The sequence below is a fragment of the Acanthochromis polyacanthus genome, chromosome 10 (assembly GCF_021347895.1).
Source record: "Acanthochromis polyacanthus isolate Apoly-LR-REF ecotype Palm Island chromosome 10, KAUST_Apoly_ChrSc, whole genome shotgun sequence".
Taxonomy (NCBI): domain Eukaryota; kingdom Metazoa; phylum Chordata; class Actinopteri; family Pomacentridae; genus Acanthochromis; species Acanthochromis polyacanthus.
In genome coordinates this window covers 36,966,980-36,985,947 of record NC_067122.1, presented here as the reverse complement: position 1 = coordinate 36,985,947, position 18,968 = coordinate 36,966,980, and the positions used below count along the sequence as shown (strand labels likewise).

Below are 18,968 nucleotides of genomic sequence, written 5' to 3'. Positions count from 1 at the left end.
TTGAATTTCACAGTTAGGCTCAGAAGTTGCAAGGTTATCATTTGGGTCTCAGACAGAATTATAAACCTTTTATTACTTTTATACAACGTAAATATAATAGAATATTTATATATAATTTATTATGAGCCGTGTTTGAGCTATTTTCAATAGAACAGTGAGACGCGCACATAAAATAAATCACAGCAGTGCACTCTAATTCTGAAAGGTCTTCCCGGATGCTACGTGTCGTTTCCGCAAGCTTAACGCTGCTAGCTAAAACTTCAGAATGGACCAGAGCGGAGGAAAAGCCGTTAGTTTGTAACGTCAGGGGAGAAAGTCCGACCGTCCATGTCTTCAACACAAACATCAACACGCTGACAAAAGTTAGTGGCAGCAATGTCGAGAGAAAACACCACCAGGAGCCTGGACAGCATAGACCTCGCCGCTTTACGAGTGAGTTCAGAGCCGCTGTCGTTCGTTTTTTAACCAAATGTTTGAGTAAACACTGTAGGATGTGGTGGGTGTTGCTTCAAACTTAACGGTAATTTTCTAGCAACAACTTCAATGAGGACTTTTTTTTCTTTACCTTGTGTAATGCTCGATACTCAGCGTGTTTACTGTTACGAAAAGTTGTGTTAAGTGTGTGTGTGTGTGTGTGTGTGTGTGTGTAATATATCGAGGGTTTTTCTCCTGTAACGCCGTGCTTTCTGTCTGCTCTCTGTCCTGTTTGGTTTAAGTTTACAAGCTGCAAACAGGATTTTCCCTTTTGGTGACTTGCTAAAAAGTTGACATGCAGCTATGCAACAAGTGGTCAACATCCAGACAGCGTGTTTAGAGTGTATTTATTGATAGAAAATGTCCCCAAAATGCAGCCTAATTCTAAGTTAGTAGTGTATTTGTTCTTTTCAAAGCTTATTTAACCTAATTTCTGACTTGACTTAACGTTTCGTAGTCTAATTGGTAGTATGACCCAAAAATGGAAATGCATTTTCTTTATGTGATATTATCTCTGTACTCGCCTCATATTCTGTGATTTTCGAGCCATTTTTTATTGTTCTTCTTTGCTCAAGTTCTTATCCACATATTCAGCCCCATTTCCTCAGTCCCCATCCAAGGATAACTCTGCATTGTTGCTCTCCGTCCACCCTTGGCAGCGAGCTTATAAAGCTGTTTGTCATAGTTTTACTTGGCATGAGCCGGTTGTATTGTGACTTTACTGAAATGTAAGATTGCCTGTAATGTTGTGCAGTCATATATTTAGCTGCACTGCACTGGATAAGGACTTGAGCTGCAATGACACAAAATGAGCTTTGAAAATCACTGGATATGTCCTTAATATTTCACTTTCAGGTCAGTGGCTACAGAAATATAAAGAGATAGAAAGTGCTATAACATACAAACTTTCTTTCATTACTCTTCCAAGTAAACTGATGAATGCAAAACTGAAAAAAGAGAAGTTACAAGCTGTTTTGTACGTATGTTTTCTTTACCATGTTCATTTCTTTCTAGGATCCAGCAGGCATCTTTGAGCTGGTTGAAGTGGTTGGCAATGGAACCTATGGTCAGGTGTACAAGGTAATTTTCTACCCATCTTTTCTGTGTCATTTGTTGCATGCGTGCAAGAAAACAAACACTACTGGAAATAGCGACACTGGTCCCAAAACCCCCCCACACATTTAAGTGCGAAGTGTTTCTATCTAATCATTGTTTGCATGGGAGTGAGCAGGATCATAAAAGTTGCCTGTAGTTGCTACACAAGCCTCACAAGCCATAAACTTCCACCTCCAGCCCTGACACACGCAGACGCATCGTTCATTTCAGTATCTGACGCGTCACTTCTGGTAAGATCTAGTGCTACTACTTCCAGTTAATTGGGATGAAAAAGAAGAAATTGCTGTCGACAGAAATATCCTGTAGCTCTTAGTTCACAGTTCACACACAGACACACACACACACAAACATCTTCAGCATCTTTTAAAGGCCCTGGGTGGGGCTCACTTCCTTATCGCAATATCTGTTTGTGTATGAGTGAGAATGAGCGGTTTGTGGTTGCAGGAGGTGTGTCGTCTTATTCGGGCTTGTGCAGCTGGTTGTGCCTTGCATTCAGATATTTTGGTTATGCTACAAACGCTGTGTTCCTGCACCTATGCGGCCCAGTTTCGATTTTTTGCTTTAAAAACGCAAGTCCTCTGGTGTGAATGATTGTGCAACAGGCGGCTCAGGCTGTTAATGAGAGGTCAGTTTTAGATGCTTTACGTTGGGTAAAAAGACTGGAAATAGCAAAGACAGAAGTTGTATCAGGATAGTTATATTACCTGCAACACAAGACATTCAGTGTGCAGCAAGAGCAAATTCAGCTATCAAAACATCATAATCTAGCTATGAACTAGTGTTGGGAATAAGCAGTCCTAGCAGTGTATTTTAGAGGTAAGGTGGAAGTTAAAAGTGTGGGATCAGAGAATGAATGAAGTCCATGGAAGGCTCTCGGAGGTGTGCGTGTCTGTGTGTGAATGTGTGAGACAGAACGTGGGTGTATGCCTTGATCGCCACTTGATTTCCTGAAAGAGGAAGCGTTGCAAAAGATGTTCAGGACAGTAAGGCCTGTGTTGCCCTTTACACAGGGTGCTTTTACACACGGGCAGAAAATTGCAAATTTCATCCTGTGACTCACAGTCATTGATGTTTTATCTAGAGGAAACTGCCAAATGTGGATGAGCAATTTCTTTTCAGGATGACTTACAGCAGTGATTTAAGGCAGCACAACCCACAGACCTCCATGTGTTTATATCTAAAGGCTTGTATCTGGGTTTGTTCAAATTATTCTGGGTGACATGTCACTGATTTAAATAAAAAAAGTTGCTGCATAAACATTGTTCACAAGCAGCTAATAAGCGCTAGTTTTGTTGTCCTTCAGTGTCTGTTCCTCTCAATTATTCTCTGGGCTTGCGCTAGCCGATCGCCACAGTGCCATTGGCGCATCGCCCCGACGGGTGGCGCAGTCAAAAAGCAACAAAAAAGGGTTCGACTTACTTTTTCTTCGAAACGTTCGAGCGATAATATAAGAAAACAAACTTTTTCTCTCGGCAGGCTTCGGAAATGGTCGGAGCCACCCGAATCTTGATCACCATCCAGCAAAAGGATGCGCCAATGGTGCCGTGGCGCATCGGCTAGCGCAAGCCCAGAAATTCTAATCATGTCATTTGTCTATTATGTGCATTTGGCATACTGGCAGTAGCACTTGGAATGCGCTCACTCTATCAGCGCTTTGTTCAGGTTTATGAGAATTGCTCTGGGCAAAGTAGTAATAATGGAACATAAAGCTAACAGGCAATCAATCAGAGTTTAAGGAGGACTGTGCTGATCTGTTTTCCCATGCTGACACTTTCTCGCAGTGTGTTTGCGTGAGTTAGTGTCATCATGGGAAACCAGGACAGGAACAGACCCTGTAGAACAATGACTTGTTCTACACACACACACACACACACACACACACCCACTCGCACATGCAGCCCCTTACAAAAACATTGACTTGTAGATTGACGTGAGTGCAGGAGATGCTGACAAAGCATTGAGGATTTTACTCTGTTTATTTATATGTGTTAATACATTGCATTTTAAGTGTGCAGTAATGTAAAATGACTGACACAGACTAAACAGTACAACAGAGGAAGTCTTTATATGAGCATTTCCTTAATATACCACAAATCTATAGTGACTTCATTAAAGAATTGCTTCTTTATATATGTACCACACACTTGTGTTTATCCAGACAGGGACTAAACAGACCAAAATGTTAGAAAATGGATGAACTGGGTCTGCAAGTAGTCGTCTTGTGTCTCCTTTTTGTTTGACCAAACCCAAAGATATTAATTTAGATTACATGATACGTGACATACAATGGTGGACACCCTATGCATTTGTGAAATGTTGCATTAAGAATCGCTCTTAGGTCTTCAAGTGCAATTCCTTTAGTACAGTCACAGCCAAAATACTAAACAAATCCTAAAAAAGACATTAAAAAGTTATTAGTTCAGTTAATTAATTTAGAAAAATTAAAGCAGTAATTCGAGAAGAATGGGACAAGATTACCTCTGTCCAGTGTGATAGGCTCTTGGGAAAGATGGCAGCCATAATTAGAGCTCTACTGCATGCTAATGGTGGGACTGCTAAATATTAATTTGATGATGTGATAGTTTATTTTTTGTTATTTGTTGACTTTGATACAGACAATATTGGGAACTGACATATTGAAACTGTCAAGAATTTAGTTTTGTCAGTTTTTCTTGTAAACAATAACCAAAAAAAATATAATTAACCAAGCTTGACATGTACGTCAGCGGGGTTACTGCATTCGCTTCGGTATCTGGCTGGCTGGGTAAGTATGTATGTCCGTTCAGATATCTCTGCAAGCGCTGAAGTCAGGATAATCAAACTTTGGCACTGAAGATCGGTCTAAGGTCCCCTGCTCAGTTGTGGAGTTAGAGGCCAGCAGATCAAGGTCAAGGTCACAGGGGTCACTTAGCACATTTCTTGCATGTTGCATCATTATCTGGCTGGCTGGGTAAGTATGTATGTGCGTATGTCCGTTCAGATATCTGGGCGTGGTTCTAACATCTACTGAGGGCTGGTCTAGTTTGTGTTTGTGTCTGTCTAATCCAACCACCCCTTTTGAAACAAAAAAAAACATTTTTTGGGTGTCCAAAAACTTATTTTCCATTTTTCACAATTTGCGCTTGAGAAAGTACTCCAGAGTCATCTTTTTACTTCTTCGTCAACCAATTGAGTTATTAATTGACTGGTTGTTCATCTCTAAATTCTGCTCTACTGTGCCTGGGTAATCAAAGACATGACACTCTGAGACAAATGCCCATGCATCCAATAGCTGTACCGGCTTCATCCAAGGGTTGTAGGAGTTGAAGTGTATCCCAGCTGACACGGGAGAGAGGTGACACACACCCTAGACATGCCACCAGTACATCACAGAGCCAACACAAAGAGACAGTCAAGCATGAACATTCACACTCACACCTACAACCAGTTTGGAATCACCAATTAACCTGGCATGCGTGTCTTTAGTGTGTAGGAGGAAACTGGAAAACCCATGCAGGCAAAGAGAGAACATGCAATGTCCTGATCAGAATAAATCTCTTGTGTTTATATTGTAGAATCACAACGTGATAATGCCCAGTGTTGAAGGAATTTTCCCATTTTTAGAGATGCTGAGATACTTTTTGTGCTATAGAATGCATCTGTTTAAAGATGCTACTACATCAAATACCCAGTTTTTCAGTTACAGCTAACTTTATGAACTATGTTTGTAGTTTATCAATTCATTTGTTCAAAGGCTGGCAGCAGAATAAATGACTAGAATGTCAAATCTGAGAAGTGGCTCCTCCACAAACAGCAGGTTCAGTTACGCAGGAATGGAAATGGAAGTGGAAGAAATGTCTAGAACTGCACATTTGTAGTGAGAAGTTCTTCTGTTTATTCAAAATAAACAAACTGATGGGAGGAAGACTAAGTGAGCACAGACAGCAGGTTAGCCATGACAGGATGTGGAAAATTCAAGAACACATGCTGCCAAGAATGAGGGAGTTTGAAGACGAAGAGGCAGAACAGGGAGGCGGAGCAGGAGTCACCATGACAGTGTTTATATGTGCAAAGTAATGTGCAGTTTGCTCTAGTCTCCTCTGTAAACCACAGTGATCCACCGTCTGTTGTTTGGTGAAATGGTTTGTAGTGCAACTCAGGTTATGTTGCCAATTAGTTCTGCTCTAAATTGAAGCCTTACAGTTGACCGGTGTCTAACATCAGGATTTGATTGTAGTGATTGCTACATTTCATCGTGACTCATGTTGCGCACCAATGTGGGCCGATTTTTTTTGATCCACTAATTGTCAGTTAGTAGTCTGATCTGTCAATCAAACTCCGGTGTCAGTGGGAACAGACACTGGAGGAAAGTGAGCCCCATTAAGCTCATTTTGATTTTAATTCGGTGGAACAGCCTCCTGGTCAGCACACAGGCTTCTCTGGCATGCTAACACAGACACAATTAGAAGAGATGCAGAGCAGAGAGGGCTGGGGACAATCAGGCCTTTTCATCCAAATAGCCCCAGGAACCGAGGAGTCAGGAACTACTCAGGAACTCAAGGAATCTTCAGGGCTCTTGCTTTTGTTTTCCACCATATCATAAGAACTGTGTTAAATTGAGAAGTTAGGGTGACAACTCATTAATGAGCCAGTGGGATCGATTTAGACATAATTTTTGCGAGAATCCAGACAAGAGTGTCGTCTCAATAGTCTCAATTGTTAGACTATGTAAAATAACTTATGTTTAACCCAACTGCAACATTCACTTCTGCAGACCGTATAGTTTTTGGCACACTGGAAAGCAGCGCCATGGTAGCAGGGACACTTTTGAGAACAATAACTGAAACTCTGGATCCAGGCTCCTGCAGTATTTATGTCAGTAAAGTACCTGCAGTCAAAAAGAGAAGTGGTTTGGTGTCAAGAAGACTAACTCAGTCACTCATATCCGCATAAACACGTCAAAACCCTTCACCTTATTACGTAAGCTTTATTCATTAATGACTGATAAGGCACATCCAACCGCTTTTCACATTCACCCAGGAGTAGAATCTAAGTGACCCAGGCCAGACACATCCGTACAAACATTAAACGATGTATTATGTGCAGTAGTAGTCACATGCTATTAGTATGCCCTCAGCAGTGTCATGGGCAGAAATATCTAACCCTGACTGTCAAAGGCCTTAGCTTCTTAGGGAAACAGCAATAATTCCTTACATGTTTTTGCATGTTTTGATGAGTTTTTTATTTTTATTTTTTTACAATAGTTTGTGCTGTTTTAAGGTCATGGAAATTGACCTCAAAATATTGTGAAAGAAAATAGATTTTTTTTCAGTCACAAAGCGAAAAGTTCCGTAGCCCTCCGTCAGGCAAGTGGTCATATTTGGTAACATCTGCAGACATTAAATACCACGTTGTTCCTGTGTCTCAGTGAGGTCGAGAAGCATGCGGTTTTCACGCAGCCAATCAGTGAAGATCACTGTATGTTACATACAGCACACTACACAGTGGCATTTGACAAATCAGCAGAGGCCTGGAACCTATCAAACTTTCTCTTTTCTCTGAAGTTGGAAAAAGATGGACTTGTGGTTCGATCCTCTTCCATATTTGCAGTCAAGATGTCACAACTAACCATGGTTAGTTGACAAAAATTACACATTTTACAGTTGAGTAGTTGTGCTAAGTGGTGATATATACATTTCTTGGAATTTGTTTTTAACCAACAGGCAAGGAACCATATATGGTAACTTCATTGACCTTGAATTTCAAATTGAAAATTAAACATTTTGAAAAATGTCACAAAAGTAAAGAAGTATGAGGTCCTCCAATAACACTCGACAGCTGAAAATTTTGAATTTCAAAGTATTTCAATAAGTGCCCTAGTACAGTAGGTTGCATATGGTAGTAATTTAAGCTGTTAAATAAACAAAGTTATTGAGATTGAGTATTGGACAGCATTAGAGCGCCGTGCATGCTTCTCTCACTCACTGTATACACATCGTACACACTCACACACACACACACACACACACACTGAGACACACAGGGCGTTTCCCTGTTTGCAAAAGGAACTTCCCTTCCCTGCAAGCCACTGCTGTAGAGTCATCTGTGTGTGTCTGTGTGTGTGTTGCAGTGTGAAAATGTCAAACTTCTCCAAAGCCTTAAACCTCTGATCACTGCTGATGCAACACAGTTCTTCCTTTAGTAACGCTGACTAAAGAGTGACCACTGTAGCTTAAGGCCTAAATTAAGACAGTGTAATTTCCAGTATGTAAATATGCTACTACTGTTATTATGACTATTTAGAATATTTTGCTTTGTCTGACCTGCATAGTTAAATCATACCAATGGAGGGAATCAAGTGTATCAGAACATATCTTTAGCATTCATTTGTTAACCTCTCAGGAACATTTTCATCAGAACTGTCAAAGGTTAAACCAGTGGCCATGCGTTCCTCAGTTTCTCTTCAGTATCTCTGGTGACACCGTGTTGAAACTAGAAAACAGCTGGTTGCAAAGCCATTCCCAGAGTGAATCACTTACACTTCCTCAAATCTTTCTGCTCTCACAGGCATGGCTTCCTGTTCTGTTATCCACATATCGTCACTCTTATCTTAGTCATGTGTGGATCTGCTGACCAAAATGTTAAAATATGTCCAAATGTGGGTTAAGACCAACCTACTAATATCTGGTGCAACCAGACTAACCACAACTCGACACTTCCTGCTGCCGCACAGCAAAAACTAATGGAAGGATTTATTCAACAAAAGATCAACAAGATAGTCTGTTTGTAGTAAAGTTATCAGTTTCTTTTTCATATTTAAAACTGGACAGCTCAATTGTGTAAAGTATTGTTTTAATACAGCATTACACATTATTTGAGATTTAAAATTAAGGTAATTTCAAAGCAGTGGTGGCTGAAGGTTTGAGCTGAGATGCAGAGGGAAGAATCATCCTCTATCTTAGTCTACAGATATACTGTTAATGCTTGTTTTAGTTGAATCAGATAGAGAATGGAAGAGAGAAAAAGGAAAAAGGGAGAGGAAAGTGAGAGATGACAAAGGAAGGAAGGCAAAGGTGCAAGAGAGGAGGGGAGGAAGGAAAAACAAAGGAGAGACAGATGAAAACTAGCGAGAGAAGAGGAAAGCATCCCCTCATGAGGGTTAGAACTGTATGGTTTGCACTGATTACCCCTGTGGATAGCCAAGGAGAGAGAATACGGGAAGTCTAATGGCTTGAACATGCATAGAAGGAACTGTTCTCCTCACTGTACTTTCTAAATGCCAAAACTATTATAAATACACAAGTGGTTCAGCACTGTACTTCATTACACCTTGAAGAATGGCAATATTTTGATTTTAAAAAAAAACAAAGAAAGATTTGTAGAAGTCATTGTAATAGAGTTTGACATACTCAGACTTTCAGTCCCTGAGAGCTTCAACATTGCCGAATCCTACAATCTCATAATGCAGCTTCCCTGCCTGATCGCTGCCTTTGTCTCTCAACCTCCACATCCCACGTTTATAATGCCGGCTTCTTGTGAAAATATGTAATGACTGTAATGCTACCATGTGGGGTATTTTTCATACGAGCTACACACAGAGCCACAGACCTTAGGACTTTATACTGGAGTATTTTTCTATAAATGCGTGATGTGAACATGCATTTTCACAGAGGAGTCCTTTTCTTATTCCAAGTTGTGCTAAACAGTATTTTTATGTTAACTATAAAACAGTAAACATCCTTGAGTTACGTGTTATTGTGAGTAACCTCCAGAAAATTATCACCCATCTTATCTAGGATCGGAGAGGCTGATAATCAGTTGACCCTTAGTACTCACAATCACACATACCATGCACAGAGCACAGTGGGAGTCACTTCAATTTCTCAGTTCTGCTCTTATAACAGCGGGATGAATAAGTTGTAGTTGAGCTTTTCGTAGTATTATGCTCAGTATAATGGAAAGCAGCGACTCTATAGTGCCAGCTAGTGAAGGTTCCATGTGAATAGGCTGTTGCTCCAGTCAAAAAAAGGACACACTCACACAGTCGGTTGCGTTTCCATCACTTTAGAGGACATTTCATTGACCTACATTTCCTGGAAAGTTGTCCTAGCCCTAAAGATAACCACTGCATGTCTAAACTTCACTAACCTACTCTAACCTAAGATTAAATTGGCTTTAGTCTAGCCTGGAACTAAGATTGATTTAATTATAAGGACTGACTTGTTGTCCCCAAAGGGGATCTGAGCCCCACAATGAGAACTGTTAAGTATAAACAACAAAAGCACTACAAGTACACACTGCTTTCTACTTTTCACTGACATTATCTCCTCTGTAGCCACTTATTTTCCTCAAAATTTCAAGACTAAAGAGTTTTTACTTGTCACATGCTCATACAGTATGTGCAGTAAAATGCAAAGTGACTGTTGTCAAGGCTGTGCAATAACAAGAGAAGGCATTATACAGGAATGATTTTTAAAAACACGAGAAAAAAACACGTCACAAACAATAGAACATTTGAAAAAAGGTCACATGTCAGTTTTTCATTTTGTCAACATATCCATATGATGTGGTTTTTATATGCCAGAAGAGCAAAAATAAGCAGTTAAAGCCATAGCTGAGCATTTCTACCTTCTCAAGAAACAGAAACACTAATTCAGACTTTCAAAATTTCCAATTTTTATTTCGAACATGCATGATAGAATCACTCCAGTACAACAAGTAGCCATTGTGTAGCGCAGAGTAGTTTTATAATGTTTGACTAGAGTCATGGATGAGCTCGTGTGCTTGAGCTGCAGTGAGCATGGAGAGAAAGCCATGGACCTTGTGGATTTAGAGTTACATCTTAGCTATTTTGAGGCGAGATTAGATTATTTTACAAAGTTTTCTAAATGTCTAACTTCAGTTCACAGAGATGAGCTTTTAGAGGTTTAATCACTAACTGGAGATGAACTTTAACCATTGCAACTAAATGACCTATATCTAGTACTAACCTGAATTGAAGACAAGAAAACATCAAACGAGTCTACTAGCAGTCATCTGAACATTACTTTGAAAGGTAGAAATATCCTTACAGCAATGTTTTAATGCCCTTTGTCCTCATAGCCATAGATGTGCACACACAGGTACAAGCATGCAGCCTTCGAATAGAAACATTCAGGTTGCACTGGAGAGTCCAGCACCGATGCAGTCCATCCAAGCATAAAGTACACATATGTAACCAACAGACTATTCTGTAGGGGACTCGTACAAAAAGGCAGCAGAGGGAGATGAGAGTGAGACACAGATTTACATAGAGAGAAGAGTGAGACAGGAAGTTAGAGACAGATGCAGTGAGAGTGCTTCTCTCATTTGTCCCCTGTGCTGTCTTCATTATAAATGTCTCTCCTGTATCTAATTAGCATATGCATGAATACATTACAGTAACCTTTTCACTGACACGGTATTTGTAGTGTTCCCGTGTTCTGGCACAGTGTATGTGTGAGTTTGCGTATCAGAGAGCGAGTGACAGCAACGTAGAAGGCATTTGTATCTGAATTTATTTAGGTTTGATTCCTATCACTTTGCATCGTAATGTGTGCGTGTGCGTGCGTGCGTGTGTGTGTGTGTGATTCATTGGACTCCACGGTCAGAAAGTGCACAAGCTTTCTCCAATTAATGCTGGTGGAGAGCAGAGAGCCCTTTCAGTGTGTGTGTGTGTGTGTGTGTGTGTGTGTGTGTGTGTGTGTGTGTGTGTGTGTGTGTGTGTGTGTGTGTGTGTGTGTGTGTGTGTGTGTGTGTGTGTGTGTGTGTGTGTGTGTGTGTGTGTGTGTGTGTGTGTGTGTACTTGTTTCTGCTATTCCGGTGGGGACTTTGACCTGACTATTTGCTATAAAGGTGGGGACTTGTCTTACGGTGGGGACCTAAAATGAGGTCCCCACAGGTGGCAACACCGTTTTCTTGGCCATATTGTTGTTAATAAAAATGTAAAAGTGCAAAAACGTTTGTTTAGGGTTAGGCATTGATTTGGTGATGGTTAAGGTTAGGGTAAGGGTTAGGAGTTAGATATGAATGGGAGTCAATGGTAAGTCCCCACCGGTATAGAAAAACAAACATGTGTGTGTGTGTGTGTGTGTGTGTGTGTGTGTGTGTGTGTGTGTGTGTGTGTGCCAGTGCTGCATATTGTTAATAAGTAGCTCACTTGAGAGTAGAACATTTCACATTTGTTAGTCGTGGTGGCAGCAAGCAGACACCATTGAGTCTGAGGGGACAGGAAGGCCATTTCCTTATTTATCACGGGCAGGCCGGTGGCTGCTTATATGCCACAATACTTTGCAATTATGGAGACAATGTCCTTTACTTGGGGACAGAATCAAGGCTGGAATGAAGAGGGGTCAGCGAGCCTCACAGAGCACAGCTCATATTCTGTATCCCAGTGTGATTTATACGAGAAGAATATCAGCTAATTAGTTACATGACAGCAAGTTTAATGGCTGCTGTCCAGGCAGCATTTTGGAATCTTTTCAGCATAAGGTCTGAAACATTTAAATGCTTGTTAAACTTGGGTTTGTTAAAAGGAGAACACTCTTTACTAAACAATGATTCAAATAATTCCCCCCAACACCCTCATACCATGAATTGATTTCAGGGCTTTCTACAGGGTTTTACAGTGAATTCCTACTATTCACAATCTTTTTGTGCTGCTGCCTCTCTCTCATTACTAGATGTTTCAGGTCTTTTAAAGAATAAGCACTAACAAATCAAAGTAGACACAAGTATTAGCTACATTTCTTCAGAGATGGATATTCTTCCTAGCAAGCAAATTGTTTTCTAACAGCTCTTTTTAAAATTGTGGTAGGCAAAAATTGGGGAAATATGCTGAAATGTCATTGTGGAATTTTTGCCCAATTCTACCAAATAATTCTGCCTTCTTCTGCTTTAGTAGCTACTGTACAGCAGTGTGATTTGGCCAAACTGTAATGGTACGGAATTACCATGCTTGTTTTAAGTAGCTCCATATGGATTAAGTTTCACCATTCAAAGACCTCCTCACGTGGAAAATCCATTTCTTTATTTGGTCACTGCATCCATATTGTGTTTTTATATGACAGATGATATATTGTGGGCGATGTAGGCAGTCAATGCAATGCATGCGTTTCCACCTTGAAACTCGGAGTATCCTGATGACAAAAAACACAGATTTAGACTTCTGGGGTTTCATATGAAACAAACACTAGGAACCAATCCTGTCACGTTGCAGAGTGAGGCTTGTTCTTCCTCTGAATCGGTTTCTGGTTCAAACATGTATGGCTGAAATATATGGTGCCATAATTGGGTCAAAAGTCACGTGCTCGTAACTCTCTCGCGCGCACGTAACACTCTCTCGCGCGTGCGAAACACGTACCCCGCGCGCGCGTAGCAATGTCTCCACGTGCAAAAATACACTGCACGTGCGAGGAGCCTCGTGACTCTTAAACTCCCTGTCAGAATCACTGGAGTAGACATGCTGGGCTTCTGGGCCGATTCCGGTCAGTCCACCTGTGTAACTGCCGTTAGCAATGGAGCTAACTAACGTCTAATCGCTGTACTAAAGGCTGACAGCCCTGCAATGGAGCACTGAGACCTCCCGTTTAGAGCCAGAAATACGTGGAGACACTCACCCACCGGCAGTTGGAGATCCGGGCTCGGTTCTGTGTGTGTTCGGCGGAGCTGCAGTCCATGGGCACAGCAGAACAGTGGCAGCAGCATCAAAGGGGCTCCAGCGGAATGTGTCATTTCCTCTCTTGTATATAGTGGCATCCCACGTGGGGGGTGAGTTCTTGCTGTCGCAGACAGCCAATCATAGGGAGGTTGTGGCGAGCACTGGTATCCGCCCACAAAGGGTCAAAAGTCTTCTCCCTGCGCATGTAGATCAGAGCTCCACGAGGCTCCTTGCGCACGCAGAGTGTTTTTTGCGCGTGGAGACATTGCTATGCGCGCGCGGGGTACGTGTTTTGCGCGCGCGAGAGAGAGTTACGCGCGCGTGACTTTTGACCCAATTATGGCACCATAGAAATACTCCAGTATTACAAATTGCCATTGTGTAGCGCAGAGTAGTTTTACAGTTTTTAAGCGTGTGTGAGCTGGTGTGTTTGAGCTGCAACAAATAGACAGAACTGCAGGCACATTGTAGAAGAAGCAACAATGTAGCTCCATCTAATTCATTTCAAGGCAGGAAGAGACTATTTCAGGGAAAAAACTGGAAGAGAGACTTAAGTATCCTTTAACAATGGACTGTGGCTGATGTGAAAAATCCGTCTTTGCTTGCTTTTGCCAGTACGTTTGTAGTTTTTAGCTCCGGAAGTTTCTCACTTCCTTCTGCACTTTCAGCACAAATTATGTATGATAAAATCTGTATACTGTAATATTTAATATTCTGTAAACTTCCCATTTGGTATTTACTGCGTTTTGCCAGGATATCCGGACATTTCCTATGTTTAAATCTTTTCCTCTTGAGTCACAAGCAAAAGCAGGTTTGGGTTGCAAGCCATAGCGTCACAAATGGATGGTATTTGCAATAAATTATGTAATACATGTTAAAGCAGTGCATGTTGAATAAAAGGTCAGTTTAATTCATTTTCCTGGTGTTATAATCAGAGGGAGATGGAATACTTGTGAATATAGCATACAGTACTATGAAATCCAACAATAAAATCGTATTAGCACACACACACAGCTGGATTTATGACTAATGTCTTGAGTCTAATTCTTGTAAACTCCTGAGGACTTCTCTGATGTGGAAACAGTTGATTTAGACACACAGGTTTCAACACCCTGCTGGTCTCCATCTCTGGCTATACAATGGAGAAATTATTCCTGGAAAGAGACTGAGTGTTTCTAAGGCTTTGTTGCAGAGAAAAAAAATAGCTACATATTTAAAATGAAGTGTTATTCTCAAGCTCTCCATTCATCTTAGTTGTACAGTTTTTCTCTACCTCGCTGTGTCTGTACCTGAGTATTAGCTGACTGATTGAGTGTAGTTGGATTTGTCATGCCCTCTGTTCTATTTCATACACACACACACACACACACACACACACACACACACACACACACACATACACACACACACACACACACACACACACACACACACACACACACACACACACACACACACACACACACACACGCTCAGAGCTCTGTCATACATCACAGCTTAAAGGCTTATAGAGTAGCTACTCTAGTATCTTGTCAGCTTTCTGACTCATGACAAGGTTTTCAATTTTCCCTTTTTCACCTGACTGCACTTTACAGCTCCGGTCCTCTTTGCTCGCTGACTCCCTCCCTCGCTCTTTCTCTTTCTCTCATCTTGCGTCATGTCTTGTTCTTTCTGACTGTGCCTCTTATAAGAAAATGAAATTAGTTAGACACAGGCCTGTTCTCAAGTATTGAAAACTATGTCACAATACAAGTATTCACTCAGAAGATTTTCTACTGTATCTGTGCGTATGTGTTGTAAGGGAGAATACCCATTGGGACTTTTGGGCTGCTTATACATTTCACTGTGGACCAGTTGTTTTAATCTGGGGATGTAATCATGCAATACTTAGTGCCTAATTTAATTATATTATATTAAATTGCCACCCATCTTTCTTAATTGTACAGTTACGCTCTTTTTGTCACTGCATCAATCCTGTTTTCTTGAGCACCCATGAATGTACTGCACATGAAATAATCCTGCTAAATTGATAGCATCACATTTTAAGATATTTAATTATATGTGGAAATGACAAGGGAAGTTTTTCTCATAGTCTAGTTCATCCAGGTTTGACAGCTCATTTTTCTCACCATCCACTCCACTCACTTTGCTTTGTATTTGTTTCCTTTGTGTCAAAATCTTTAAAAATATGCCAGTGGATCAGTGTGGACATGATTTGTTTGGAGTGGGCTGCTTGTTCTTTAAAGCCTGTCGTGACCTTAACTTGCTCTTTATGTGTGCCTCCAGGGTCGTCATGTCAAGACAGGTCAACTGGCAGCTATTAAAGTCATGGAGGTCACCGAGGTAAAAGTGCATCGCATTAAATCACACACACACACTCCCTTTCACTTTGTCCCTGTTCTCAGTTAATCCATTCCTCTTCTGTTACCCATCTTTTGTTAATACTAAGGAGAAGAGCTCATGAATGTTTTCAGATTTATATTTTTAATTCATCCTCCTCTGACATAATGTTTGTTTTACGGCTCAAAATGCTTCTCATTTAAGTTCCACTGTCCCCATACATAGCACTAGCTATTTTTCTTTACTCAAAATAACGGCTTCTCAAATGCATCCTGAATGTTCCAAAATATGTAAGTAGGCAACATTGAACAGCCTGAGCAACGACGTAAGCAGCAAGGCTACAGAACAAGCAGCTGTTTGCAGGAATGCATGAATGATCTGGGGAAGTAGAGGTAACATTGCAAACGGAGCATTCAGAGCAGACTGAAGCATGGACTTTTGGCTTTTAGGGAGACTTTTTAACACATTTCAGCACCATTATTGATCCAATAATGATACAAATGATGCAGTTTGTGCCTTTCTTATTCCCATTGTCTACATCATATTGAAGCTGTAAGGACATTCCAGCTTGTAGCAGATGTGAATATGTAGGGCAGAATCTGTATTGGATTTTGACAAAAAGTCAACAGGAGCTGAGGTTTGTTGCCTCCAGCTGTTTGTAGGAGTCTTTACTTGGTTATTAAGTCCCTACAGCATGAAACAGCTAGCAGGATCCATACGGGTGTCTTCAAAATGAGAGAGTTGGGTGCATTTATGCACAGCACAACAACAGTAATTTCACTTATTACTTATTCTTGTAAATTCTCTCTAACATGGAGATGGGATGGAGCAAGAGCCAACAATTGTGTGCTCTTCTTTAGCTCAGATAAGTGAGCTGTCACACGCCGAGTTACAGTTTCTAAGCAGCATCGAAATCATTTGTTACATAGTGGCTGTCCTCACTTTGAGTCCTGAGCTCCATGACAGCTGTTGGTATATTTTTATTTTACCGTTGATAAAGTCGTAGCTAGATTAACATTGCATATTGTCTAAATTTTCAATGCTTAGAAAGTCATACATATACTAGGCTGTTAGTTGTCAATACAGTTTGATAAGCTGCTATTAGTTTAGATTTAGAGTATTCTATACCTGAAAGCCGATTATGGAAATTAAACACGATAAGCCTTTACCATATGATCCACACATGCTAATCGTGCAGCTGAATGGCCTAGTTTTTCTTTCTATGAGGAAGTTTGCTCATAAACAGAAATTTACTCAAAATTGACTCAATTACGGGAATTTCCCATAAGCCTTGAGTCTTTGAAATGTCCAAAACTTGTAGTCTGAATTTAAACACTCACGGATCACCCAAAAAAAGTATCATGCCGCATGTCAAAGTAGTGAATGATTATTACAAAATAAGTAAGAATCAGATGGATTTCCAGAAATTATGAAATGTTTCGCAAGACAATCATTGTTCTTTTATAACTGTGCAGGCTGATAAAATGCAGTGTGCTCTGGGGCTTAGCAGTGGTGTTTATTTCCCTTTGAAATTGAGGTTGAAGACAGCCAGTTTTACAGGTTTAAATCATCCAGAGAAACAAAGAGAGAGGAATCAGTGCATCCATAAATATTTAAATTAAGTACAGAGAGAGAAGCAGTGTTACAAAATGGTCATGATCTTTACAGAAATGGGTTAATTAGTCACTTAGTTTTAAGGCACTAAGAAATGTTTATAAGGTATTTAGAAGTATTCCTCCCTTGTTCAAATTCTCTTTTATTGCAGCTATTCTCTGAGAGGTAACATTATCCCTATAAAAGATGGGACGCAAAATATAATCGGGCTGATGGTTACTTCTTTTAAACATTTTCCCTAGGAAACGATTAAAAAAATTGCAGCATTTTTAGACCTTTGCAGTAGTGAAAAGGTTTATAAACTCATTATAAGGCTAAATGTCTGGCTTTGTGGTGCGCTTCTTCTCTCTACTTTCCCAATTTAATTCTCCCTCCCCAATTCAGGCCATTGAAATGCTGGAACTATTGCAATTCATTTGACAACCTCTCCTCAAAAGACACACATGCAGCAAGGATCAAACAGGAATCTACTTTAATATACCGCCAGCCCAACAAAATTAAATTACAAGAAGAACTCTACAGTTCCCAGAGTTGCACCAATAATTCTTGTTTTGATCCAGAAGTAGTTTTTTTTTATTAGATTTCAGTCGAATTTTCGTGATATTAAACTTTGCTCACTTTACTGTTTTTAAGTTAGAATGTTGGATCATTTTGGCAATATAAAATATTAATAACTTATTGTACTGTAAATCAATTTAATGTTAAAAAAATCTCCCTGAAGCTATATTTTGAATATCAGCGGTTATGTTATGCTTACAATCTGGAGATGGATTAAAGACGCCTCCTTTAACACTTAGTTTGGGTGTAAATAGGCGGATGATTTGCCTTGCGGTGTTACAGCAGCACGTGGAGACAAACTCCTAAGATGTGAAAGTTTCAATACTTAATGATGGATGATGGATGTAAAGTAGCAGTGCAAGAATAACTGGTTTAACATGGGCTATGAATAGAATGTAAACCAGTGTTTGACCTCAGTCTGTTGTTTTTAAATGTGCTCTTTAAATAGATTGACTTGACTTTACGCATTTTATGTAAAATATAGCTCTGAAAATAAACTTACCATATTTCCTCAAATAAAAACTTGACAGTGGAATGTCTGACAGTGGCCAGCAGGGGTGGTTGTGTTTCACAACAAAAGCCTTGCTCACTAAAATGATAGGCCTTTTATTTTGAAATGGTTGTCCCTCTTACTGCAGCATCCAAACTGCTGTGTCAGGGAAGTTCTTGGTTTGTAGCACAGACTATATACAGAAGATGAATGTAGCAATCATGACATAATGCGTACTCTGCTTTATCAACTGTTTTACTCTAAATGGGAGCAATAATTTACTAAATGAACATTCCACTGTATTCAAGGAGACTTAAAACTAGCTATTGAAACCATAAACTCCTTGTGAATAATTTTACTAAAGCAACAAATCCAGTGAAAAGTAGGATCCTTCTCTTACTTCAGACTTCCTTTTGCATCCAGGAGTGTTGCCTCCTGCTGGACATTATTGCGAAGCAGGCTTAAGGCACGTTGTTTTCAGATCTGCATGCTTCATCGACTTTTTACATACCATCTGTGGTTTCAGTTGCAAAGGTTATGGACAAGAGCTCCAATGTTATGCATGTCCTAAAATACTGATTTTTTTTCTATAGTTCCAGTGTGCATTTTTTTGTTAATCTAGCTGCGAAATCATGGGTGCAACAGATTGCTGGATATATCAGCATCCCTTGTCAGCAAAAATGTGTTTATAGACCCATGATTTACTTTTTGTTACAGAAA

General features: G+C 40.2%; 1 protein-coding gene across 1 annotated transcript in view; it reads left to right on the top strand.

Moving 5' to 3' along the window:
* Window positions 1–230: 230 nt before the first annotated feature.
* Window positions 231–18,968, top strand: part of LOC110968584 (mitogen-activated protein kinase kinase kinase kinase 4-like) — a 100,383-nt gene continuing 81,645 nt past the window's right edge. The window contains 3 exon segments of the mRNA XM_051954958.1: window positions 231–432; window positions 1,489–1,554; window positions 15,533–15,589. Coding sequence (XP_051810918.1) covers window positions 376–432; window positions 1,489–1,554; window positions 15,533–15,589 — 180 coding nt within the window. The 5' untranslated portion in view covers window positions 231–375.